Here is a 27,554-nt window from a genome sequence, read left to right on the forward strand (position 1 = left end):
CAGATACAATGCACTGAGAGGGGGCGGAGTCTGGTTAAATACGTGATGCCGCCATGTTGGATGAGGACTGGAGTGGGTGAGAGACATAAGCCTAATGTCTCCAACGATTCCACAACTTCCACCCACAGTTCCTGACAGTATACCCCCTTCTCCTCGGAAACCCCCCCGGCTTTCCAGGATGCAATTGGGGGAATACTTTTAACAATCGGGGGGCGTGAATGTGGGTCTCTGGTTCCCAGGACCTCTCTTCAACTGGGTATCCCTTCCAATGAACCAGGTATTGCACTCTGTCCTTGCGATATCTAGAATCAACTAGATAGGAAACTTCGTATTCATCAGGAACTGGAGTCACAGAAGTCTGAACCCCGTGAAACTTTCTTTGAAATGGGTCTTCCTTGTACATCTTCTGGAGGGAGGTGTGAAAGACTGTATGTACTCTCTGAAGATACTTGGGTAGCTTAAGCCTACAGGCTACAGGATTGACTCTGGATAAGATGGCAAAGGGACCCAAATATCGTCAGGAAAATTTACCGGTGTGGACGCATTTAGGCAGGAATTTGGTAGATAACCAGACTAACTGACCAGTCATCCAGTCAGGGTTGGTGCATCTACTTTTGTCGGCCCATCTCTTTTGTGACTGTTGACTAGCCTCATGTGCCTTCTTTGCCAGGGCATGCACCTCATGGAGGTCCTTCAAGACACTGTCCAGGGCTGGGGCATTGGTCGACTGTATACTTGACCAAGGTAAGTGTTGAGGATGATAGCCATATGTACAATAGAATGGACTCATCTGGATGTATGTATGTATGGAATTCTTGTATGCAAATTCCGCCTGCGGGAGAAACTGAAACCACTCATACTGCTGGGGACTACAAAAGCATCTCAAGTATTGTCCGAGACTGGCATTAAATCTTTCGGTTTGCCCATTGCTCTGGGGATGATAACCTGAAGAAAGAGCTTTGTGAATTACCAACTATTGACAGAGTACGGACCAGAACCTGGAGGTGAATTGGCGGCCTCTATCAGATACAATAGTCCTGGGCAATCCATGAAGATGAATAATATCCCTGAGAAAGATGGCTGCGGTTTCTGGTGCTGAGGGTATCTGTGAGAAGGCTGAGAAGTGGGCTAACTTACTGTATGGATCCACAGTAACCATAATCACTGTCATGTTATATGATCTGGGGAGGTCCACTATTAAGTCTGTGGAGATATGTTCCCACGGACGTCCCGGCAATGGTGGCTGTTGTAATAACCCAATGGGCTTACCAGCTTGATATTTGCTGGAAGCACAAACGGGACAAGAAGATACGTAATTGTATACGTCCTTCCAGAGTGTAGGCCACCAGAATCCTCTACTGAGTAGTTTGTATGTCTTTCTGATACCAGGGTGACCAGACAAAGGTGTATCTTGACACCAGGAAAGTACTTGTTCTTGTAGTCCCTTGATGGGTATATAGAGGGCCATAACATGGTAGTAGAGACCATCACTACCTTGTGTGACAGAAGGAAAATTGGGTTGACCCTGATACAGTGGAATCAGATCTCGAAGAAAATGGGTGGCAGTAGCGACTATCTTCAGGTCTGGGAAAACCCGTTTGTGACCCTGATAATTACCAGAGTCCTCCTCATGACTACGGCACAAAGCATCAGCTTTCTTATTTTCCTAACCTGGTATGTAGGTGACGATGAAGTCGAACTGTAAGAAGAAATAGGCCCATCTGGCCTGACGAGCATTAGTACATTCCATCTGCTGCAGTACTTGAAGGTTGCGATGGTCTGTGCGGATAATGAAACTGTGAGCATCACCTTGCAAAAGATGATGCCACTCCTGGTAGGCTAACTTGATGACTAACAGCTCTCTCTCGAGAACGGAATAGTTGCGTTCCCTGCTGGTTAACGTCTTAGAATAGTATGCAACAGGATGTTCTGGTTCATCAATGGTTCTCTGTAGCAAGATGGCTCCCACTGCTCCTATCGATGCGTCGGTCTCCAGGATAAACTGTTTGGTCTGATCTGGTTGTACCAGAATAGGGGCTGAGGTGAACAAATTCTTGAGTTGTTGAAAGGCCTCTCTGGGTTCCTTGTCAAAGGTAAATTTGACTCCCTTCTTTAGAAGAGATGTGATAGGTAACACCACGTTGGAGAAATTAGGGATAAAATGGCTATAAAAATTTGTCAAACCAAGAAACCTCTGTACCTCCTCGATGTTAGTGGGTTCCTTCCATTCTTTATAGCTTTGATCTTCTTCGGGTCCATCTCGATGCTGTCTTTCGACAGGATGAAACCTAGGTATGATGTAGAAGTAGCCTCGAACTGACAATTTTCTGGTTTAACCAGCAATCAGTGGGATTGTAGGTGATGTAACACCTCCCTCACTAGCTGGCGGTGTTCTTTTAAAGTTTGGGAAAATATCAGAATGTCGTCCAGGTAGACTACCACCGACAGAAACAACATGTCCGAAAAGATCTTATCCATAAACCTTTGAAATATGGCAGGCGCATTTACCAGACCAAAGGGCATCACCTTGTATTCGAACAGACTCAAAGGGGTCTGAAAGGCCGTCTTCCACTCATCGCCCTTCCTTATCCTCAAAAGGTGGAAGGCCCCTCTAAGGTCAAGTTTGGTGAAATAAACCACTCCCTGAACTGCCTCCAGAATGTCTCGTATTAATGACATCGGGTATCGATCACGGATGGTGATTAGATTGAGACCCCTGTAATTGATACATGGCCGTAGTTCAGAGGAATCCTTCTTTGGGATAAAGAATAATGAAGCGCCACAAGAAGATTTTGACTCCTGTATGAGACTGTTCTGTAGATTTGCATCTAAGTAGTCTCTTAATGCACGTTGCACGTCTTTCTGGCAGTGATAGTGGGTACATACGACCAAAAGGCACCACTGAGTCCAGTATTAGATCTATGGCGCAATCTTCTTTCCTGTGAGGGGGTAATAATCTGGGTAAGGTATCCTGGAACACTTCAGAATATTCCTGATACTGGAGTAGAACCGAAGAAATGGTTACGGTTCTGATGATGTTGTTCTCTTCTTCATTGGACTTCTTGACCGGAAGGTTCATGCAGTTGAATCCACAATACTGTGAGTTAAAGCTTAGCCTATTTGATGTCCAATCAATGAGAGGATTGTGCTTCCTCAACCACGGTATCCCGATAACCAGAGGGAAGTGAGCTGCTCTGATGAGATCAAAAACCAGATATTCTTGATGTTCTCCCAACTTCATCTTCAAGGGTATTGTCTCACTGGTTATGGGACCTGACGACAGTGGTGTTCCAACTACTCCTTCCACTGGTATGGGTCTCGGCTTGGGTCTTGAAGGTACCATCTTCTCTCTGGCCCAATTTAAGTGTATAAAATTGCCAGCCACACCACAATCCAGCATCGCCAGTACTTCCGTTGGTTCTGAATCGGTCAGCCACCAAAACAAAAGAGGGATGATCAAAAGATGATATTTCTTTTTTAAAACACTGTCATGTGAATTGGCAATTCAAGAGATAATAATACTTAGAAAGTTTGATAATATAATGGTGAAGTAATTGACACCGAGGTATCTTGATTGTAGGAACAGGATCTTCAATGGGTAGTATGGAGACACCGGATCTAAGGTGGCCATGTGACCAATGGTCCCTAGAGGCAAGACTCCTTTGACTTTTATATGTTATTCCGCACCTTGTGTGCTCTCATCCACCCAGATCTCTTGAAAGAGCACAGTCAAAGGTTACAACTGCCATTGACAAAAGAGAGGGGGACGTATGTGGATGAGGTGAGCGTAAAATGTCCAGAACCTAGTCAAAGGACACTGGGATATGTTTGTTGCAGGGACGGGGTCTGTAAACAGTAGTATGGAGACACCGGGTCTGCGGTGGCCATGTGGACAATGGTCCCTAGAGGCAAGACTCCTTTGACATGTGCATGGTATTGGGCAGCTTGTGTGTTCTCATCCACTCAGCACCATTGAGAGCGCCCGTTCACAGGTGACAACTAACATTGGTACTGGGGGATGGATGCAGATGAAGTGAGTGCAATAGGCACAAACCTTGTCAAAAGACAAAGAGATATGTCGAGTACAGGGATAGGATCTTCAAAGGGTAGTATGGAGACACTGGGCCTGCAGTGGCCATGTGGGCAATGGTCCCTGAAGGCAAGACTCCTTTGACTTGTACATGGTATTCAGCACCTTGTGCACTCTCATCTACCCAGCCCCCTTGAGAGCGCACGGTCACAGGTGACAACTGCCATTGAGAAAGGAATAGGGGATGGACATGGAGGAGGCGAGAGCAAAAGGTCACAAACATAGTCCAAGGACATAGAGCTATGTTCAAAGCAGGGACATGGACTTCTAAGAGGAGTATGGAGACAACTGGGCCTAGGTGGACAATTGTCGATAGATGCTGGAATGCGTTGAGTTGTACATTCACTTACACTGTGTTGAACCTTCTGGCCCAAAAATAAGGCTTTCTATAAATGAGTGCATTGATAACGGATAACTCTTTAGTTACAATATGATATAGTCAAAAAGATATTTAAAATATATTGATGGCCGTAACAGAAAACTTTCTAGATATAGATGGTATGGCATACATTTTTTCATAGTATACTTGGAGGTACTGGTGACTAGGAAATTACTTTTATTCACTTGTCATATTACCACATTGATTTGATTTACTATGACAGAAAACGTGTTATCATTGTTAACTTTTATTGAAAGAGTTGTTTATTCAGAAATAGAATGTATTGTAATATAGAGTACATGAAGGCAAAAGGTAACGTGAATACATGTGAAAAGAATATGATTTGCAATGACCCTTTCAATGCAAGTACAGATTATTTTTTATTTTCTTTGCAGTGTATGTGCATTGATGTATGTTGTTGTTCAAAACTTGAGATTTGAAAGGAAAACTGAAAACTTTAAATGAAAAACATGGAACATTGAAATAATGTGATAAACGCCCAATGGTAAATTATTTTAAACATATCTTTTTAATTGAAAGGTAAATATTGAAAATATTTCAGTAGAATGCTACTTTTTTTTTAGAAAACATTAATGGTATATAGGAACTACAAATTATACTGCTGTGGTTGAAGTAATGTCTGCATAAATCATGTGTAGTGTCCCGATTCACTAGGGAATTCTTCACAAATGATTTGAACCACACAGGCAGATATTACAGTCGAAAGCAGAATCCCAGTCTTCCATAAATCCACCGTGTGAACTCGCTCAAGGCCATAAACCTGTACCATCGGTAGAACAAATGCAGAAAAAGGTTTTGTTTAATGAATCCAATATTTGCATTTATCTTGTTTGGGCTATCATCTCCAATACAAGGCATTGGTATGTTTGAAAAAAGTATCTTTGTTAATAAAGTACTGACAGTACAATTCTTTTCAAGTAACGGTGATATAGGAATGTGTAAACCTTTTTGCGAGCAATACCAGATAGGAACATAGGTAAAGTTTATTTTTACCTTTAAAGTCAACATTTAAATGCAAAGGTGTTAAATACAATGTTGAATAGTTTGGCTTGAAGTAAGAACTACACCTTTTTTAAAATATATGAACATTTTTATCATCAGTGAGCCATCTCAATCACCATTTAATAGGAGAACAACATAAATGACTACAATTCAAGTTTGTCACAAACATCACATATTAACACAAAACACACTCATTACTTGGAGAACGAGGGCCAACTCTAAGTTTGTGCATCAGAACCATCGTCATTCTCAAGAACGAAATTGTAAGGCACGCTGCCCTGAAGTAATTCAGCTGGGAAACGCATAGCCATGGATGCTCTTCTTTGCCTATGTAGGCCAAGCAGACAGAGTTTTCTCTGCAACAGCATTTCTCCACCAAAGGTGGCATTACCTCTTATCGAAGGCAGGTACACCAAGTGGAAACGTATTCCATTCGAATAGGGTGACGATCCTGTGATTGATCATCAAGACTTACAGTAGATTGCCTATCTTTTCACCTTCTATCTCTCTCAAGCATTTCCTCTTCTGTATACTCTAGCTCCTATAGGTAGGGCTAAATTGTTGCCATAATTTGTGAGTATTGAAGAAATCTAAAATAACAGTGGGAGAAAAAGTAAAGAAAATTGTAATTTGCATAACATAACGCAATCAGGTTTTAGTTTAAAATGCAATGTTGAAAAAACTATGAGCAGAATCAGACATTTTAGAAAAACCCATAGTTCAAAGACAAGAGGAATAGGCCCGATCTTTGAAATTATGCATTGGCACGTGTAAAAAAGAAGTTATGTAAATATAAAATGTCAATATGGTTTGGTAAAGGCATTTGTACATTATATATAAATTGGTTAAATATAAAGCGCTTACCGAGATGATTAATTTGAGGTAGTGTAAGTACCAGTTTTCAGTATGTCATACTTGGTTGATAGCTGAACAGAGGAAAAAGGAGTTGCAGAGGCTTGGAATGAAATACACTGAAACGAAGGAAGAAGAAACTCCAATGTTGTCTGATCAACAAGGGTTTGTTGATACATATCGAGGAAATCAGAGTCTTGACATTTCCATGGAAACACATCAATCGATTGCGCACAGAGCAGAGGACATTCACATGAGACATGCATGGCATTGTGATAAAAGGCATAAGCCTCTAGTGATGTCAGCTTGAGAGGCGGGTGATCGGATTTACTGCCACAAGGTTACCTGAATTTAGGGTGATAGATCGATGGATAATATTAGCACAAGATGGTGGTTTCCAACCCGTGAGTCTCACATGTATAAATGTGAGAAAACTGAAGGTAAGAGGCATTGGAAATGTTTTGATCTGTGCTCAGAAATACATACCCACTCTATTGGGCAAATAGAATTCCTGAGAGAGGATCCACTTTAATCCGATTTTGATCTCCCGTCTCTCCTTCAACTCTCTATTATCTCAATCCTGTTAACTTTTAACCTCTGTTGAAACAAATGTTGTTTCCCTCAGCACCAAACTCCTGTAACCTCTGGCCACTGCTATTGCCTTTGCCTATAAAATATATTCTGAAATTGAGCCATTCATAGACTATTTATACCACTTTAACGTTTCTGAAAGCCTGATTCAGTTAAACATCCACAGTTCCAGGGATTCAGAATGTGGCAGAATATGTCTGTCCAGGCTTATAATTCATGATCAAATTATCTATTCTCTGGCAATGTAAGAAAATTGGAACAAATTGATGTTTGTTACATGAGAAATGTAATTTGGAGTGGAAATAAAAGTAAATTCAAGACAGTAAATTTAAGACAGTAAATTCCAATTTCTGTATCGGCTTTCTTGGACCTAATCAGTGAATTACTGCCTGATTCCTTATGTGTAGCAAACAAGAACCCCACATTGGAGCACAAACGCTCTCACTTTGGGAGTAACAGGGCTGAAATGACTTGCGTTCCCATGTATACGGGATGTGGCTCGGAAGTTCAGACTGTACTACGCGTCATGGCAGGAGCAAGACTGATTCTAGCAAAGGGCCAGTGGAAATTTCACTTTGAGGTGTAAATGACCCTTCATCCCATAGCTTACGACCTGCTGTATCTGCTGCAGGCCTAAATAAATAACTACCCAGAGAAAACAAAGAATTGATACACATTGGTATTGCTGGCTTCTCATAGTGCGGTACCTGTCATGGGCCAGAGTTTGACCCTTGTGTAGTCAGTGCCACTGAAGAGCATACATAAGCGACACATAGAAATATATATGTATGTTTTTTAATTTGCACTTTCATGCTATACATTAAATTGACCTGTTTATAACTTTTAAAAAAACATTTAGGTAAAAAAAGATGCAAATATTCAGTTTGCAGATGATAAGTATGTGGAACACAGAAAACATATATGTTTTCAGTTATAGTAACAAAATTCAGTTTTGAGAAAGTTGATGCTTAGTGCGCCATTTGCTTTGGTCAGATGTGTTCGAAGTACATATAGACAAATTAGGGCCCTGGGGCAGTATGTTGGGTTTTAGCAGAGGATCCCTTTTTTCTTATTATCCCAGCTCGCCCCTGGTATGCAGCAGTCACTTTGTAGTTGTTATGAGGCTATCAGCTTTGTGCTCCTTAGTAATATACTCTCTTCTTAGAAGGAAATCAGCTTACTGCTTCTTGGTAATACTTTGTCTTCTTAGGAGGGAACCCGCTTTCTGCTCGTTGGTAATACACTCTCTTCTTAGAAGGATATCAGCTTACTGCTCCTTGGTAATACTTTGTCTTCTTAGGAGGGAACCCGCTTTCTGCTCCTTGGTAATACACTCTCTTCTTAGAAGGATATCATCTTACTGCTCCTTGGTAATACTTTGTCTTCTTAGGAGAGAACCTGCTTTCTGCTCCTTGGTAATACACTCTCTTCTTAGAAGGATATCAGCTTACTGCTCCTGGGTAATACTTTGTCTTCTTAGGAGAGAACCTGCTTTCTGCTCCTTGGTAATACACTCTCTTCTTAGAAGGATATCAGCTTACTGCTCCTTGGTAATACTTTCTCTTCTCAGGAGGGAACCAGCTTTCTTCTTCTGACCTCTTTACCTGTTTATTCTGTGGACAGTCCATGAATGAAGTGGCTCCGATCTTCCCTTTCTGTCTCTCAGCACATGCTTTTCGAGTGGGTAACCATCTTACTTTTCATCAACAATTTGCCAAGGGCCAAGCTATTGGACTTTGCAAGGGCAAATACTTTGCATTCCTAAGGATTTGGGAGAATATGCAGTGGATTCTAGTCACTGTTTTGGCACGTGACCACACATATTTGTAGGTTTGGACAAATAGCTAAATCTTCCTGCGTCTTAAAATGGTTAAAAAAATGTGTAATGAACTGTACACATTTACATGAAAAAAGAGCACTTGAATGATGTGCCGTTTGTCTAGTACTATAAGAAGTAAATGTTTGCATTCTCCGGCAAAGTTCCCATCACATCAGTGGAATCACTAAGGGCCAAACTGTTGGACTTTCCCAGGTTAATGACTCTGCATTCCTAAGGATTGGAGAGACGATGCAGCGTGTGCAGAGTCTGTGCCCTGGCAAAGTCCAATAGTTTGCCCCATGACAATTTGATGATGAAAAGGTACGCTGTTTAGAGATTTTGTATTTGTATTTATTTTATTTATAAAGCGCAGCCAGGCCCAGGGGCATACGGGCGCATAAGTTAGATCTGGTTACAGTTGCAATTGAAGGCAGTCAATAAGGGTTACGTTACATTGTAGTTACAGGTGGGTACAAACTTAGTCATGCAAATGCATATATACATAGTCTAGTATAAGTACATTAATTACAAAAGTGTGCCAGTGACAGTCGATCATGCTAGGATCAGGCGGTTAGGGTGTCAAAGAGTCCATGTTGTGAAGCCAACACTTGGTGTTATGTTTAAATAGGTTAAATGAAGGTTCTGCACGCAAAGGCGCAGGTATTGTGTTCCATAATTTAGAGGCTTGTACAGGGAAGCTAGCACCACCCGAGTTATGAAGTTTAAATCTCGGTATGGACATAGTGTTAGCTTGTGCTGCTCTAAGTGGTCTTGAAGAGGTGTGAGGTGTAAGTTGGTTGGTGAGGTAGGCTGGTGCAAGGTTGGCCCTGGCTTTATGTGTAAGGGCCAGAGTTTTAAGGGATATTCTGTGCTTGACTGGAAGCCAACGTAGTTTGCGTCTGGTCTCCGAGATGTGCATTTTTTTGGGGATGTTGAGGGCAGCTCTGATGGCATTATTTTGAATTACTTGCAGTTTGTTGATATTTTTGTGGCTGGTGCCTAAGTAAAGGGAATTACAGTAGTCTATCTTGGATGATGGGCTCCGGATTCTGACACTGTCTCAAATATGCCCGCTAAATGTACTAAAACGAGCTTTTTTGAGGCTGAAATGTAATACGAACTTGACATAGAATGACAATGTTGTTGCATTCAGTTATACAAGTACTTGTGAAAGGTGGCCCATCAAAGAGTCCAAAATACAAATGTTTTGCATGAAATATCCTTCTGCAGGTGCAGATACCTGAAATTATTACATGATGTAAAAGGTCCATGGTGATGGTCTGTATCATAGCTTCAACTGTTTGCACCTTCTAAAAAACCTTACATATTTAATAGCTCCTGCAAAAACGAAGGATGAGAGCTGGAAGGTTTTGAGTTACGCATAACTTCTGCCATTGCTCCGAGCAGCCTTCCAAACCATTGGGGAAAGATAACATGCAAATCAGTCCTGGGCTCTCCCCAAAAGAGGAAGTTCAGCACATACTCATAGGTCACTTATCTTCTGCAGCAGATTACACGCAACCCCAGACATGTTTCAGCCTCATTGGGACTCATCAGTGCAGCTTAGCACATGGGATAAGCACACACGCCTGGGCATGCCCATTCCATGCGGTATGACGTCAGGAATTGTCTGACTGATGTTATAGGCCTTACTCTCACTTGTTTCCCAATTGGTCTCTGTAGCGCAATTAGTTACTTCCTGTGGGTGCTCCATGAAAGGTTGGGGGTGTGAGACCATCTTGCAAAGTGAAAGTTCTTTAAATATTAGAATGTTTGTTTCGTTTATAATTGCTGCCGAGCAAGGTGTCCGCCTCCTTTTCCCAATTACCCCAGAGTGCAACCCCCTTGCTCCCCCTCGCAATCCCCCCCCCCGCTTTCCTCAAAACCGGGACGGGTTTTTAAATAAAATTAAAAAATGCTGGGATGGGGGAACAGAGGAACAAATACCAAGACAGTCACGGCAAAACCAGAATATCTGGTCACCCTGGACTAGGCTTGCATTGCGCCGGTGTAATGTCATTTTTTGCTATCTGTCAGAAAATCCTACCGGCTGCAGTTGCATATGTTTTACCGATCTCCATGTCTGAGAGGTCGTTGCTACATGAATGGAATATAAGAAGAGCGCTTTCCGAGGCAGTGCGCGCTTTGGAAGAGAAGCCCCATCACCCCTCGGTTTCCTTTACTTGTGAGGGCTTTCATGAAACACCGACACTCAATGCAGCCTCTTGTGGTGTCCGCGTGCACTTCCTCTGTGGTGGCAGAGTTGCTGGCACACATTTTGTCCTTTGGGGCAGATTTGCCCAAGCCGCTCAGAACACCTGCTGATGTGAATAACCTCGTTGTCTGGCCTACTTTGTACTGGAAACATAACGCCACAATCAAAATTCCAGTTTCAACTAATTGGCAGAAAGGAAGAAGCGCAGCTACTGTTTGTGTCTGCTCATTACAAGTGGAACAATAAATAGCACACAGTAAATAGAGCACAGCAAGCCAATAAAGCAGCTTTTCTGAAAAGGTCACATTTAAGAAACCTTCACTCACAAATGAAGCACACATTCATCGAGTGAGTATTGGCTGGCTCCTGTTTGTTTTACTTTTTTTCAAAAAGGTGTTTCATTGCACATGTCCCAGCCATTGAACAGTGGAAACAAGGGCACTGTGTGTTCAGGTCCACCTCAGTAGAAAGACTGTTTATATCGGACTAGGGTCGATGAAGGTTGCAAAGAGACAGGTGCACTAGTGGGCATGAGGGGGGACTAGAGAAGCCAGTACCCGAGGGGAACTAGCTCAGTTAATGGAGTACTTAAACGAGTAACTTACACGTGTAACAACGGCATATCGAGAAAACTCCACCATTACCAACGCGCAAGAAAGATGGCCTAGGGTATGCCCCAAGCCTTGCAGTAGTGCTCGGCCTGTCCACACACCACGCAATAATATGCTGTCAATATTTCAGAAGGGCAACAAAACCACGCAGGTATTCACCACTAATATTCTTTACATCGTATCCCTTGTCTATATTCTAAAAACTGGACTTTTTATCAATTAAATATATTGTATTCGTGACAATGCTGACATAGCTCAATTGGTCTCCCTTTACTTAGGAAAATATGAAGCCCTCTGTGGATACAGCTTTGGGGTATCAGAGTGTGTATCAGAAGACGGATATGCATGGCATGAAGGCAGTGGTCGAAGTGTACGAAAAGAAGTAGTGGAATTATGTTCCATAATGGCCTGCAACCCTCCCCACAAACCCCATCGCATCCCCGCCTCCCACACACAATGCAGACTCCAAAACACATGCGCCTGCTGTTTAGGGTAACGTTCAGTGCAGTGCACTGTAAGTGCAAGTTTCAACTTCTTCCTACGCTTTTATTTTAAAACGAAACCATTCCGGAACCGTTTCACTTTAAAATAAAAGTATAGGAACAGTAAAACTTAATAAAAAAAAGTAGAGGAAAACCGCTCCCAACCGCTCCCACCCACTTCGACCAATGCATGAAGGTCTAGATCAGTGGTATTCATTCTTTCTTATGCTGAGCTCCCCCTTGAGTACAAATATTGCTACAAGGCCCCTTCACATGCCCTAACTGTACCTCTTTAAAAAGGGAAGGAAGGATAGTTCAGGGGCAACGTGTTTGTCTTGGAAGCAAAACAACCTGGCACAACACGGGGTAAAATCCCAATCCCATGCTTAGAAACTGCTCACTGGCATTGAGTGCATTATAAATGAGCAATTAAATAAAATAAAGAAAAAATAAGGTGCCAATTTTTTAAGAGTGTCACAGCCCCACTGTTATTCTCCAGGTTCCCCACTTTGAAGACCATTTGATTAGACAAAGGAGAAAGCTCTATACGGGCAAATGAAATGCAATCTACTGAATATATATATATATATATATATATATGTACATGTGTATATATATATATATATAATATTTATATAGTCATTCTGCTAGGACATGCTGATATCAAATGTATGCACACAAGTGTTTGTCCTTAAAAACGGACAGGGGAATACAGGTACATATGATTAGACGATGAGATCGAAGAGCAAAATGCAGAACCTTTGATATATTGTTGTGTTAAGAGCGTAACATAGGGAAGGATTTTCCTTCATAATGTATTGCTATGACCTTATTTAGAATACTGAATTTCACTTTTTTTCACCACAATTAAAAATGGCACACGTGATAAATGCTCGGAACAGTGAAAAATCGTTTGACTGAGAATGGCATTTAAAAGGATTTATAAACCTGTCTTTTTTCTATTATCCCCCCTCATACACCTAAAAAATAATATTCATTCCCTGCTAAAAATCTATAAAATATATTGAACTGTATCAAACATATTATACTTAAAAATGTATAAATAATACATCGATCAAGACAAACAAGTGGAGCACATTTGCCAAAGTCACATTAAATTCACATATTGACAAACATTTGATATAAAGACATAGTTAAAGAAACTGCATTTGTAATACAATCATGTCCTTAAGGTTGTTGATACCTCAAACAGATCTTCTTATCACTTACTACTTGTGCAATGCAATTCATTGCACAGTTTGGATACCAATTCCCTCAATTACGTCATGTTGTATGTAGTCACAAGGTGCTGACTGATCTACCAATAGACAGATTTCATATTGCATGTTTCAGTCTTCACTGTTGCTATGGGATCTTCATCAGGGGAAATCCAGACCACAAGCACTTTTCTTGTGCATGTATATATGATGTCTATTCCAAAAGAAGTCAACCTTCTACACAGACTTGTTTCTGCCTTTGAGCTCCTTCATGACCTCCAAATCATCAATGTTTAATTGTGAAAGGACGTGAGAGCACCTTTTGGAACGCTGGAGTATTCGTGGTATGAAAAATCATCCTTGAGGGCTTGATAGATATCATGATTCAAGGATGCCTAGTGTCCAATTCCTTAGGCGGATCACTCAGTAACTTCTTGGTGTTCTTGTTTTCAAAATCAGTCCTCTCCGGGATCTTTACTCTTTCTTTCACCCGTGCAGACATTCAGAAAATTCATTGTTGTACTTCACTGTAAGGCCATATTCCCCTTCTATAAAGGATAAGTGAACACGTTGTTTTAAGTCGGTATAGTAAGCTTAAAGACTGGTTCTTTAAGATATGAGGGAACATTGAAAGAACACATTTCTTCAAAAAACAAGCACAGTGGCTTTAATAGTTCTAACAATTAGGTACACTATAAGAAGTTAGTTACACCAATGGGGCCCAAATTCCTTGGCAGTTCTGGCTTTCTATGATTCTATATTTATGATCTTTATAAGGACAACCTTAAGGAAAATGACTGCAGTTAGGAAATCCGAAAAGGGGTTTATGCCCAGATAAATGAAAACTCCCCATGTATAGCTTCAGGGATGAATACATGCACTTCATGCTGGTGATCAGGTGCAAAACTGTCTGGATATCATTGGAAATGGAAACGCAATTGGGAAAAAGGAAAACAACACCTACATCCTAATGGTCTTAGTTCAATACAAAGTAATATGTACTTGTGCTTTTACATGAAAAGCCTCCTTTAGGCATTTCATTGTGTACAGAGACTGGAATATATGAAATGAGAAAATCCTAGTGCGATTAGCTCCTCTAAAATAATCTTCAACATTCCTTGAAAAATTAATTTTTTGAAGAGACAAAACATTTCTAGACTAACTACACAGCGTTTAACAGAATCAGACAGTTCCTCCTACAACCGAATATGATCAGCCCAGAGAAGACAAAATCAAAGTATATTGGTCAGGCGCAAGTTCTCGATCAAGCCAGAGCCAGTCACTGGAAGGCAGTACGATCCCAGTAGAAGCCAGTCTGAGGTTCGAAGAGATACATTAGTATAAGCATTGCAGACCCTTGAGCCCACTAACATAAAATAGGTTAGGGAGATGAACATCCCAAGGACTCAAAAGTGTATGACCAAAAACATACTTTATTGCAACCATTTAGCTGATCTAGAACATCCAATTTCTCACTCGCATCCATGCGCTTTCTTAAGGCATAATGTGCTGCACTGTGTAACCCATGTTTGGACAAATACATGTAAAAATAAACCACAGGCCTGCAACTAATCTTCACGTGGGAGGATATTCCCCTGGCACTCAAATGACTGTAACATTTCGCTATAGCAAAGGTATGGGAAAGTGGAGGGAGGAAGCATAATTACAGCCAAAATAGACTACTCTTCAATTCTAACTATGCACTACTTCGAAGAGCTAGTCAAATCAATAAAATGAACATTAACAAACTTTACTGAGATGATGTCATGAACAGTAAATACCCATGGAAAGTATATAAATAACCCATGTAATTATGACCTTACTGGTTAAAATAAAGTTTTGGTAAAACATAGAAGGTTTGACCTGATTCTTCTTCTACCATCCCGCATAAGATAGAGCATGATATTGTACTTTGAAGGTTTAGTGAAGACATTTTGAAATCGTAGTGAAAATCCAAATTAGAAGTTTTAAAGTGAGAAGATTGTGGAATTAAATTGGTCCACATGCACATGCATGTATAGAGGGATCTGGGATCGGATGGAACCCAACGGAAATTATAGTGTCAATTAACAAACTTAATAATTCTAAAGCCCTGGGACCGATTGTTTTCCACCTTGTGCGATAAAAAGACATCCCACCTTGTGGGCAAATATAATCCATTCCCAAATCCAAGAAATTAATAGAACCCAAATAATCCCACAATCATGGCTTAAAGCTATAATTGTACCGATCCACAAGACAGGAAAGACCACAGATCCACTAAATCTCAGACCTATTGCCCTGATTGATGCGGGTGCAAAAGTGCTTGCAATTTTAATTTTACAAGATCTACAATCAAGTATAGGTGAACTTAATGTATTCTCTCACTTCCAAATTGGTTTTCGTCCCCAAATGGACACTGCCCTAATTGCATCCATTCTGGCACATCTCTTGGCCAAGACTAAAATACCTAATTCAGGACGATTGTATATGGCTTCGGTTGATTTATGGGCCGCGTTTGATTGCGTGGTTAGATCATTGCTCTCGGAAAAAATGGCACGTAAGGGAATTCCCACACATCTAATACCTTTAATCGCCAAACTCCATCAGGGCACCTCCTACTTAGTAAGGGTGAGCAACACAGGTGCAACAATGCGGCCGATATTGACGGAGGTGGGGGTTAAACGGGGTTTCAACTTGGCAGCGACCTTGTTTAACCTCTACCTCTGCGACATGGACGAAATTTGGATGAAAGAGATTCGTACCCTGCAAGGCTAGTCCGCTTAAAAATCCAATGGTTGCCTTTGCTGACGACATCCTAATTTTCGACAGGACTCCTTACGGTTTACAACTTAAATTGAACATATTTGCAGATTATCTCTATAGACACAACCTGCAGTGTAATGTACATAAATCGAAGATTTTGATATTTAAAAACTTGAAAAGGAAGGCTAAGACCATGAAATGGACAAAAGAGAGCACGATAATGCCCCAAGAGCCATCATTAAAATATCTTGGTTATAACATTACTGATACCATTTCTAAAACAAGATGGAAGGAGGGGTTGAATGTTACGATTGTAACTCTAGGGACGCAAATGAAGATGGTATATCAAAGATTTTGTAAATTGTCAATGTGTCCTCTTATAGAGTTTTATATGCTAAAAGTAGAGCCAACGTTACTGTATGGGTTGGATATGTGCCTATTGAATATCAATGATACCCTTGACCGGATTCAGGGAAAAATGTGGAAGAGCATGTTACGAATTGCACAATCTCTTCCAAATTGTGTGCTAAGGCAGGAATTAGGTTTAACTGCTCTATCTGCAACGTTTCAATGGCACCAACTGCTGAATTTATCAAGAATGCTGTATCCTCCAAACAATTCTCTGTATGAGGACTTTAAAACAATGATCTCTGAGTCCAACCGGTTATCTGTAAGGAATTTCTATCAAGAAATGTACAATCTTCTTCAGGAAATGGCCTTAAGTGCCGAGGATCTAGAATTAAGGATCCTCCATGTAAAAAAACATCTTTTTGAGTTGGACTTGTCTAAAACGATAGATACAATGAAGTCTAGGTTGTATTATCATGAGGCTTCGCAGTTTGCTACTAAAAGAACGCCACGTAAAATGTATTTGATGCAATTTCCATGTTGTAAACTGAGAGAATTATATATGAGGTTTAAGTTAAACAAGATACATACCTTGGAGCATACTTCAAGGTGGGATAAAGGAACAGAGATCAATGTAGAGTCCCTATGTCGTTTGTGTAATGATCAGTCACAAACCGAGACATTGAAACACTTGGTTATTTATTGAAAGAACTTTGAACTCGTACGATGCGACCTCATAGGAGTGTTAAAAGTGGGTAACACTTGTAGTGCCAGAGAATGGTGCTGGACGAATATGATGTGGGAACATCTGTAGGCAATATACTTGCACTTACAAAATTTCTTGCAATGCTAGTAAATTAACTTGAAAGAGAAGATGCTCTCAATGTAGTATAACCGGCATTCAAGTAATCTTAGTAGTAAGACTACTAAAAGGGGGTAGGATAAACACTTTCTGTTTTAATTTTAAAATGTTATGTATAGAGAACATTATGTAACAAATATTGTAAATTGGTGATTTTGTTTTTTGTATTTTCGAAATGTATGAATTGATAAATGAAATTGTTTGTATGTTGTAAAAGTTTGTTAATCAAACTAATAAACAACTTTTAATAAAAATAAAAAAAAATGGTCTGGGGCTGATGTTTGCCACGACGAATCATTGTACAACCAGATCGCCACAGCAGCTCATAGGGATGAGTGAGACCAATGCAAGCAGCTGGAAAAATGTGAATGCAGAATTGCTTTCACTGGGGTTAGCAACTGAGGGTGGGGTGCAGCCTGTCAGTAGTGCAGGGAGTGGTTGTGCAGGTCTGCAGGGACCTCCACAGGCACTTAGATATTTTGAGATGTGTCTCGTTTAAAATGTTTGAAGCCTGAGTCATTTTCAGGATATCCAAGGACCCCAAAGCCTCTAAATGAGAAAGATGATTAATTAGTGTCATTCATGGTGGGAGGTCCTGATTCTAGGGGACTTAAAAAAGGATATCTAGGAGCCATGAAGAATTGGGAGGCAAAGAAGAACAGTACCAATGTAGATATGTGTGCTGCCACATCTGTGCTGCAGGATCCTGTAGATTCAAGACGCTACTCCTCATCACTCTGGGAGATGCTTTTTGCGATCCTCAATGAGCCAACAGGGATACATAACATGGTACACCCTGACCTTAGAGTAGGCACTCATATGAACTTGCAGGAAAATTTGGGGTAAGCCACAACCTTCCACACCTGGGAATTACTGCTGCAAGCACCATTCAGTGGCGGGAACAATGGGAGGCGCTTGCTAACCATTGTTCGCTTGATTCCCCCAGTCAATACACAGCTCGCCTCTGATAAGACAGGTAGCAAGGGAAACAGGGCGCAAGCAAGAAGGTTCTTGGTCTCTACAGAACCACAGACGGCCCATCATAGGGCCTAAAAGCCATCTGATTGGATGAGACACCAGTCCCTCCACACGGAGCAGAAAATGTCCAAGGTTACCAACCGGTCTTTCCTTTACTAGTCCTGGACATGGTGATACAGAGCACAACGGGGCCACAGAAGCCAGTCGAGTTTCAAATCTCGATATCAGATTTTTAATAGGGAGTCATTGGGATCAACGGCCATTTGAAGTATTAAAGGATAATTGCAGGAAGAGTTCCTCTGACTCCTGCTCTTTAAGAGAACCCAGCTGTTCCAGAGACCAGCACAAGGCTATAAAGCCAGTGTAAATGATGGATAGTCGCCGGGAATGAAATGGGTCACATTGGAGTGAAGATCTGGATTGCCATGCTGTTACCCTGTTATCATTAAGGTTTGTGCTACAGTTCTGTGCTCACCTTTTCTCAGACCCAACCCACCTGTGAACAGGAAGCCAGCCATGGAGTGATTTGTGCTTCGACTGCACAAGGCCCCCCGCTGAGTTAAACGTTAACAGAGGCATTTCTCGTCCCGACGTAAGAAAGTCTTCAATGAAGGCTGAATACCCATTTCATATCTATACTTAAAAGCCATCCTCCTGAAGGCAGCTATGGTCTGGAATCTACACGAGTACAGGGTCTAACAGGTTAAAAGGCACACAGTTTAAAATTAATTTTGGACAATGAGAAGACACCTTCAAAAGACGGGTGCCATCTTGTTCCTTGGAGCAAAAGCTAGATCAGACTGTATCCTTCCCCCATGTTAGCACTTTGGTTGAGCAAGATAGAAAGCCTATGACCAGGGCTTTAAGTGGGGTAAGAAATCGAGGGGGGCCCTCATTTGGGGGCATGGCTTGCAGGATGATGGTAGGCTTAAAAGTACACAAAACATAGTAAGATATGCAAACAAATATATAAATATATGTACGCATTTATATATTTGTATGTGTACCTTACTATGGTTTGTGTACTAAGCCATCTTTTATAAACATAGAAATGTGTAAGGTACGCACACAAATATATAGCATTTATATATTTGTGTGCGTACCTTATGGTTTGCGTACTTTTCAAGCCATATTTTTTAAACATAGAAATATTTCTGTGTTTATAAAAGATGGCTTGAAAAGTAAACAAATCAATCCATCGTTTGTAAAGCTTTGACGACGGACAAAGTCTGAGGTGTCTTTGTCCGTCGGCAAAGCTTTATAAAAGAAAGCTTGAATTGTGTACTGGAGGAAGTTACACTGACTGAAAGAAGTGCAAGCCAGCCACAGCTGCAGCTGGCTGGCACTTCTATCAGCTTGCCTGAATCGAAAATGGTGGGCGCATCTCCCTCAGTGGCTGCGGCCGTGGCAAGATAATGTGTCCTGCTGTGGTGTGGTGGAGACTGCCGGGGCTCGGCCCCGGCGGGCCACGGCCCACTTAGAGCACTGCCTGTGACACAAATGAGAAGTACTAATAACTTAGATTACAGGGGATGTAGGAAATCAAACAGAAGCCAGGTAGAAACCTCCACAAAAAGACATAGATGAACCCTTGTAAGCAGAATGCTCAAAGATCTCTTTCAGAATCAGAAGCTGGAAGAATAGACACCTCGCAGTTAACACAAGGAACTAGTATTCTGTAATGCAAGTGGATTCAATAATAAGACCTAACAGGGCTTGACAAAAGGGCCCAGAGAAACAGCAATGTTGAGACACACACAGAGTATGTATCAACATTCCTTTTATAGTGTTGTGAACCACTATGGCCTACTAATAGCGTCACTGTGCTAATATGGAAGCTAGACGGTATTCCCAACATCAATGAGTGTGCCCAATGACATCAGTGTGTTAAAGTTGAATCAAGAAAGTGTCACCATGTGAAAGCTGAATCTAAAAGTGTGCCCTAATTGCATCGCTGTGTTAATGTTGAACCTAGAGAGTGTGCCCGCCCTAATAGCGTCACTGTGTTAGAGCTGAACTTGGAAGGTGTGTCCTAATAGCGTCACTTTGTTAATGTTGAATCTAGAGAGTGTGCCCGCCCTTATAGCATCACTGTGTTAGAGCTGAACTTGGAAGGTGTGCCCTAATAGCGTCCTTGTGCTACGGTAGAATCTAGAGAGTGTGCCCTAATAGCATCACTGTGTTAAAGTTAATCTTAAAAATGGTGCCATAATTGCGTCACTGTGTTAAAGTTGAATCTAGAGAGTGTGCCCTAATAGCGTCACTGTGTTTAAGTTAATCTTAGAAATGGTGCCCTAATAGCGTCACTGTGTTATAATTGAACCTAGAAAGTGGGTCCTGATAGTGTCACGGTGTTAAAGTTGAATTTAGAATGCATACCGAATAGCGTTGCTGTGTTAAAGTTGAACTTAGAAAGTGCGCCCTAGTAGAGTCGCTGTGTTAAAGTTGAACTTAGAAAGTGCGTCCTAATAGAGTCGCTGTGTTGTAGTTGAACTTAGAACACGTACCCTAATTAGAGTCACTGTGATAAAGTTGAACTTAGAAAGTGTGCCCTATTAGCGTTACTGTGTTAAAGCTGAATTTAGAAAGCGCACCCTTGTAGCATCTCTGTGTTAATGTTGAACCTAGGCGGTATTCCCAGCATCATTGAATGTGCGCCAGTAGCGTCACTGTGTTAAAGTTCAACCTAGAAGCATCCCCTATTAGAGTCACTGTATTAGAGTTGAATTAAGATAGTATCACCAACAACATTGAATGTACCCTATAGCGTCACTGTGTTAAAAGTTAAATTTAGTAGGTAGATTGTGCCTGATTGCATACACTTCACTGATTACCACAATATCTCACTACCATGCTTACTACACCACCATTCAACTAGAACACAGCAGTACTATGACACATTCGGTAAAGCTGTTCTCATACTAACATGACCCATCAAACCATCCATCATCCTAATAAAACACAGCTTGCTAGCACATACCGGCTAGTTTAGGCATCTCCTCAGGCCTAAGGCAGCCAAAACTCAGTCTGGTTGTCAACCCTCCAGACTGAACACATTCAACTGATCTCCTCAGCACTACACCTACCGCTAAGAAGCAGCTATCATGCAACAACCACACTGGCTGCACACATACCTGGTCCGCCCATGCACTTTATGACTCTCTCTCTCTCAACTGACTTGAACTGCGGTTCCCGAGGGCGTTCAACCTACCAGTGCCTACCAGTGCCTTGAGATCATACCAATTGTACTGCGCTATACAAATGCAACATAACATAACATAACATATAGTGCTCAGCCTTGTTGGAACGGGGAAGCCCCCATGGGTACGTCTATTGGGAAGGACCATCTTCGAAACATTTGTTAAATCTTGGAACGCGCAAAACAGCTTCTAGAGGATACATGTCTGTTTACACACAAATATGCTTCCTGAAAGACCCATGAAGCGAGAAGGCACGGTGAAGAGTATGTAGAGAGAAGAGGGGAGTTTCCCACAGCAGTCATGAGTGTAAACAATGCATGAGAAGTTGTGGGTAACATAGGGGTGGAAGTGGCAGCAAAACGACCCACTTTTAGTAATAGTCATCGAAAGCACATGCAACACCATTCAAAGAGGCTTTGCCAAGATTATTGCATAGTGCCCATCCACAGGGGGCACGGGGGCAAGGTTGAAGATTGAAGCTGTGGGTGTGGGATCAAGAGGTGCAGCAAAAGACTAAGAAAGGACATGATGGGGAAGTTGAACCGGGGAGTGGAGCAACAGGTGTAGTGAGAAAAGCCACAATTTCAGAGCCTAGAGTTTCAGCATTGTGGAGAGAACCTCCAGCAGTGCATTGTGAAAACAACACATGCACACATCATTGCAGATAAAACCTTTAAGTCTGCCCCCACCTCTTCCATCATTGGAAAGTTTGGTGCCTTCCAAACATCAAAATGTATACTAAAAGAAGGCAACAATTCTTGTTCAGTGTAACTTTTTCACAGGCTACAGTCCCAACACGTGGTCTGCACTGGAACAATCTAGATACTCTTCCAGGCCGCCATGTGATGTTCACAGCTCAGGGCACATTGAGACCCCACCCTTAGTTTTCTAAAAAAAATATCTAGCTCCTACCAAATGCTCGAGTGTGGAACAAAACCAACTAGGCAGGCCTTAGGAGCACCCCAAGGAGATTGAGGATCTGTTTGCTCCCAGAAAAGAGTTGGACCTTTTATTTCTTTACTTATTGGCAAACATGGCAAATTACTTTTATAACTTGTAAATTAACATCACCGACCTTTTAATTTTTTTAAAAAAAGATCTTTTACGGCTATCTTGTCACTCGCTTGGTTTTCACCAATAAGCAAACGTCATGCAGAAGATAGACTGTCAAATTCTGACATGCATTCACGAAAAATGGGCCAATGTCTGACGTTTTGGCTTCTGGAAGTGAAATTCTGCCAACCATTAATGAGAACTGATTTACATATGTAGTGTCTGTATTTACTTACTCTCATATCACGTTATATTGATTGTTCATCTTTTTTGCAGTGTTTGGAAACATGAAGACGGTCATTTTCACAGTTTGTCTTCTGGGAGCAGCTTTTGCTATTCCGGTAAATTTTGGTTATACTTTACCTATCGTTGCTTTATTTAATCGGATGTTGCATTGCTGTAGCTCTGACTCAGGGGTGTCATTTGGGGGGTCTCCCTCGCGACCTCTGTGGTCTCCCTTGCGACCTCTAAAAAAAAATAAGATTTTTTGGTTTTTTTGTAATGCAAGCTCCTGGGCAGTGGCCAGCATGATGTGGCTCTTTACTTCTGGGGTTGCTGGCTTTCTTGTTCAGGCCTCTTAAAAAAGAAGAAAAATCAGAACAGGAGTGCCACAAGTCTAACACTTTCAGCACTGACTCTAAATAGACTGACCCTAAATAAGAAAGAATAGGAATACCAAATAAGGTGTCCTTCTGGAATTCTATGCAATAATTGCTAGACTCATTAAAGGTTTATTTCAGGCACACTTCAGGGGGTGAGTCACTGATTTAGTCTGTTCTTAAACGCCTCAACTCAGACTTTCATCCTTCTGAGGTCGATAAATGAGTACCAACACAGGTTGGGTGATATTGGGTGTATATTTTTTTCTATATAAAGCACTTAAGCTTAAGTGCTATATAATAACACATTATTATCATTTGGTCATGGACTTCTGCTTGCATTCACAGTAATTTCGTAATGTGGGCCTATACACACTGATCTTAATGATACATATGGGGATCCATTCTTGTATGAAATGTACATCACATTATCGTGATATTGTAACCATATTTTTCGCAGTGTACAATGCTATGAGATACCACTTCCTGTTTTGTCAATGGGTGAAAGGTTATGTTCCATCGCTTCCCGCGATATCACTTCAGGGTGGGAACAATGACATCATTTCCTGTGATGTCATCAGGGGTCAAGGGTCCTGTGATGTTACTTCGCTACCCCTGGCATTTTGGTGAAATGCCATCCCTGCTCTGACTACCTTGATTTATCACCTAATGTTAATGATAGTAGTACTAATGGAACTCATTGACGCCATGTTTGGAAGTTGGAAAGGTCAATGCAGTCTAGAGTGATAGTAAAAGCTGCAGTTTAGGCAGATGTGGTGGCAGTTAAGGCAGGTACATTTGCAGCGGAAACATTTGAAATGCATTATCTGACGTGTTTACTGTACGTTCGGGAAAGGGCTAGTCAGTGTGCATCAAAAAAATGGATACTAGAAAATTGATCAATATGGGTGAACAGCAAACTCGGCAATTTTTGGACATTCCAGCAGATCTGTGAGATTTTAAATAATACAAGTCTATTTTACACAAGTCTCCAAGAGACAGATGGTTGCATACCATGCACAACACAGTAATGCAGTAGTACAGGGGTCTTCAACATTTGGCTCCCCAGGTGTTTTGGACTACATCTCCCATCAGCCCTAGCCATCCTAGTGAAAGGTGAAGGATCGAGGCAGTCGTAATTGATTTGATGCAGACCTCTTCACTAATTCATTAAAACTTCACAAATAAGATATTTGTATTAGAAATGACACCCTATGTGGGTAGGGTTAAATGTCAGAAGCCATGACGAAATATTCTTAACCCTCTCAACTGTATCATTGTTTTACCAACTCATACATTCGGGTTTTCTCATGTAGGACATCGCCAAAATAAAAAAAATGAAATTAAGATGTTTAATAGGATATGAACTGTCCGCACAACGCATCTAGTTTATCCAGATGAACAGTTGGAGGCACTTAGTCTCTTAATATCTAAAAACAAAGTGGATGTGTAGACCACCACAGATTTTGTTAATTTATTTCTTCGTTCATTTTTTTTAAATTGTGTTTTATAATGTGCAAGATTTAAAAAATACATTGTTTTGAAGTGTGGGGGAGAGGAGAGTCAAGGTTGAGCAACTGTATTCCTCCTACTTTGGACCATGTTTTCCGATTAAAAAAAAACATGGGCACGTTTGGTGGAGCGGATTAGAAGTTTCTCTGGCGGGCTAAACAAAAGATACATTATATACAGCCCTTTGTGCAAACCATTGAACCTTTGTGCTTAGACCCAAAGGCCTCGTTGCTTGTGAATCAGAAATGTTGCGAGGCACAGGACTCTGTTGCTCATGTTGATTTTTATACATTATTTACGGAGCTTGTCAGAACCTTGATTGGGGCATTATCTGACATTAGCACCCAGCTTCAGGGAACCAGCAAATCAACTTCCTCCAACTCTGGGTGTGCTTGGACAGTAACAGCCTACGTTTGAAGGGAGCTGCTGGCTGCCACCTGCTGTGGTGCACCCCAATGCTGGCCCCCACTTCCAACCCGCAATCACCTCTTCAGACCCACTCAAAAGCCCACCTTCTCCTCTCCGCCCCAACACGGCTCCCTTCACTTATCTGGATATTACTGCCAGGCCTCCTTCCGCTGCTCACCAAATGCCATGAACAGCGACAAGGGGCTGAGCACCTCACCCCAGTGGCATTGATGGCAGCCTTATTAAGTGTTAACTTCAGACATGGGGGCAGACGTGGCCGTCAGCGGTCAGCTGGCCCAAACTAGATATTCCTGAGAGCAGCGAGGGGCCTGCCAAGGGCTCAGGCCCAAGGAGGTAGTTAAGGCTATTCTCACCCCCATGCTTTTGGCCCGGGTTGTCACAAGTTTTTTTTCTTCTTCTTTTATGTCGACTCCAAGATAGTCTTATGTGGTGCCTCCCTCGAAAAAGTAAAATCATTCCATTATTTGGGGATTAGATTTGCCAGGGATAGTCCGACTTGTTGCGCCGCTTTGGTAGCCACTTTGTTGGCACCCTGCTAGAAGCCTATCGATCCAAAGCCATAGCTGGAGCAATGTATGGGGTCAACTTTGGGGCCTTGTAAATTCGCTGACATTACAATGAGCGGAGAACATATTTCTTCGTCTGCAACATCATCAATCCTGACCCAGAAAGAACTAGGTAGGAGACCAATATCTGAGGAGGTGGCGTTAAAACCTCTCATGGTCTGGGTAAGGATTTGGGCGAATCCTGCCTTGTCTATATATGAAACCCACCTTACAGAACTTCGTGCATATCCAGGTTCAGAAAAAATCTCATTTGGTTTAGATCAATTAGGACAAGATTAGCTTTGGGCTTGGCTCGCCTTCGGGACTATCCAAAGCGAGATTTGAGCTACCTGAAGGCAAAACATTGGGAGAGTATGGACGTTACAGCCATCGGACGGGATGTAGATTGTGACAGTATTGGGTTGCCCTAGTGGATGCAGCCAGAAGGATGTGGGGCAGATGAAAAGGGGAAATGGTGGACTGAGGCATGCCACAGGGAGATGAAGCATGGGCTGCTCCCGACCCGATGACAGGCGGATGCGGGACTCCGTGTATGGAGGCAGCCGAGGCAGAAGGAGGCAGCAAAATGGCTCCATAGATGAGGAGGAGCTGGTGGGAGGAGACCATAGCAAGACAGAGGAAGATTCCAAGTAGACAAGTAGAGGGCTGAAAGGAAAGAACCATCAAGGCGCATAGGGAGAGAGGCTGGTTACAGGCACTGAGAAAATTCTCCTTAACACAGCCAGACATAATTAAGGAATTCTGAGTGGCTCCTGAGCATTAGTGCGCAGAATCAGGATGGAATCCCCAGTCTTTATTGGCTGAGTGAATGAGAATATTTGCAAAGGGATTCTAGCAAACAAAATGTAGAAGTATGTTTAAAGTGCAAAAAGAACAGTTCCAGAACTCAGCAAATGGCTATAAGAAGTAATGGATCTAATAACAGTAAAACAAATATAATATAATTAGTGGACTTAAGTTCTCATTAGTTCCCATTCACATCGACCTCTGCCAATTCCACTAATTTTCTCAAATCCCTTCTCATCCAGGAAATGTGGAGACAATTGTTACCACACTTTCATCCTCTTCAATAAACTTTCAAACTCTCACACCTGTTATAGCTGCCAAACCAGTGTTGCCCAGTGCATTGCATTGCAATTAGGTATGAGGACTGCATGCTCCATTCTTCCTAGCTGCCCGGGATCTGCACCACCCTCCTTCTGGTCTGCTCGAGGAGCACCGTTTTTTTTAACATTTGGTAAGTTTTGCACTTACTGACTCATGTGCGCTGAGCTGTATATGCTTTCACATCTGTACGCTGAATTAAACATGGCTGAGGGAGGTTTTACTTCACTGATTTATTAACTTTCTGCACAAGTCACAGATTTCTCATGAATCCAAGCATGTGTTATGTCCTGTTTCTATGTTTGTATAATGCCTTCCCTTTCCTCTGTCGATGTTAGTTCTTTGAGTTAGCCGCACATGTCAGGTGACAGAGAGAGCGATTGTGGTAGCGATTTTGAAGAGTGGCAAGGTCCCGACGGAGTGTAAGACATATAGGCCGATTGCACTGACTGTCGTGATGTGTAAGGTTATGGAACGGATGATAGTTGAGCGCTTGGGGTTTTATTTGGAGTCGAATGGGTGTCTGAGCAATTTTCAGAGTGGGTTCAGAAAGAATCGTTCAGTGGCAGATCCATTAGTAAGGTTGGTGACTGGAGTGGAGGAGGCGTTGTGTGATGGGGAGATGGTGGGGGCGTTCTTTTTAGATTTGGAGAAGGCGTATGATATGGTGTGGAAGAATGGGTTGCTGGTGGGACTGTTGGAGATGGGTGTGAAGGGGAGGATGTTTCGGTGGATCAAGGCGTTTTTGGCTGACAGGACCTTTCAGGAAAGAGTGAGGGGGGTGTTGTCTGAGGTTTGGAAGATGGAGAATGGGACACCACAGGGGAGTGTGATTAGTGCAATGCTGTTTAATGTGATGGTGGACGGTTTGATTCGAGC

The 27,554-nt window shown here is 41.8% G+C and overlaps 1 protein-coding gene across 1 annotated transcript in view; it reads left to right on the top strand.

Moving 5' to 3' along the window:
- LOC138515756 (SPARC-like protein 1) overlaps positions 1-27,554 on the top strand; it is a 236,400-nt gene that overhangs the window by 67,047 nt on the left and 141,799 nt on the right. The window contains exon 2 of the mRNA XM_069630458.1: positions 22,742-22,806. Within this exon, the coding sequence (XP_069486559.1) occupies positions 22,753-22,806 (54 nt within the window). The 5' untranslated portion in view covers positions 22,742-22,752. The remainder of the gene's footprint in view (positions 1-22,741; positions 22,807-27,554) is intronic.

This window comes from Ambystoma mexicanum, chromosome 6q (assembly GCF_040938575.1).
Source record: "Ambystoma mexicanum isolate Mex_15411 chromosome 6q, UKY_AmexF1_1, whole genome shotgun sequence".
NCBI lineage: Eukaryota > Metazoa > Chordata > Amphibia > Caudata > Ambystomatidae > Ambystoma > Ambystoma mexicanum.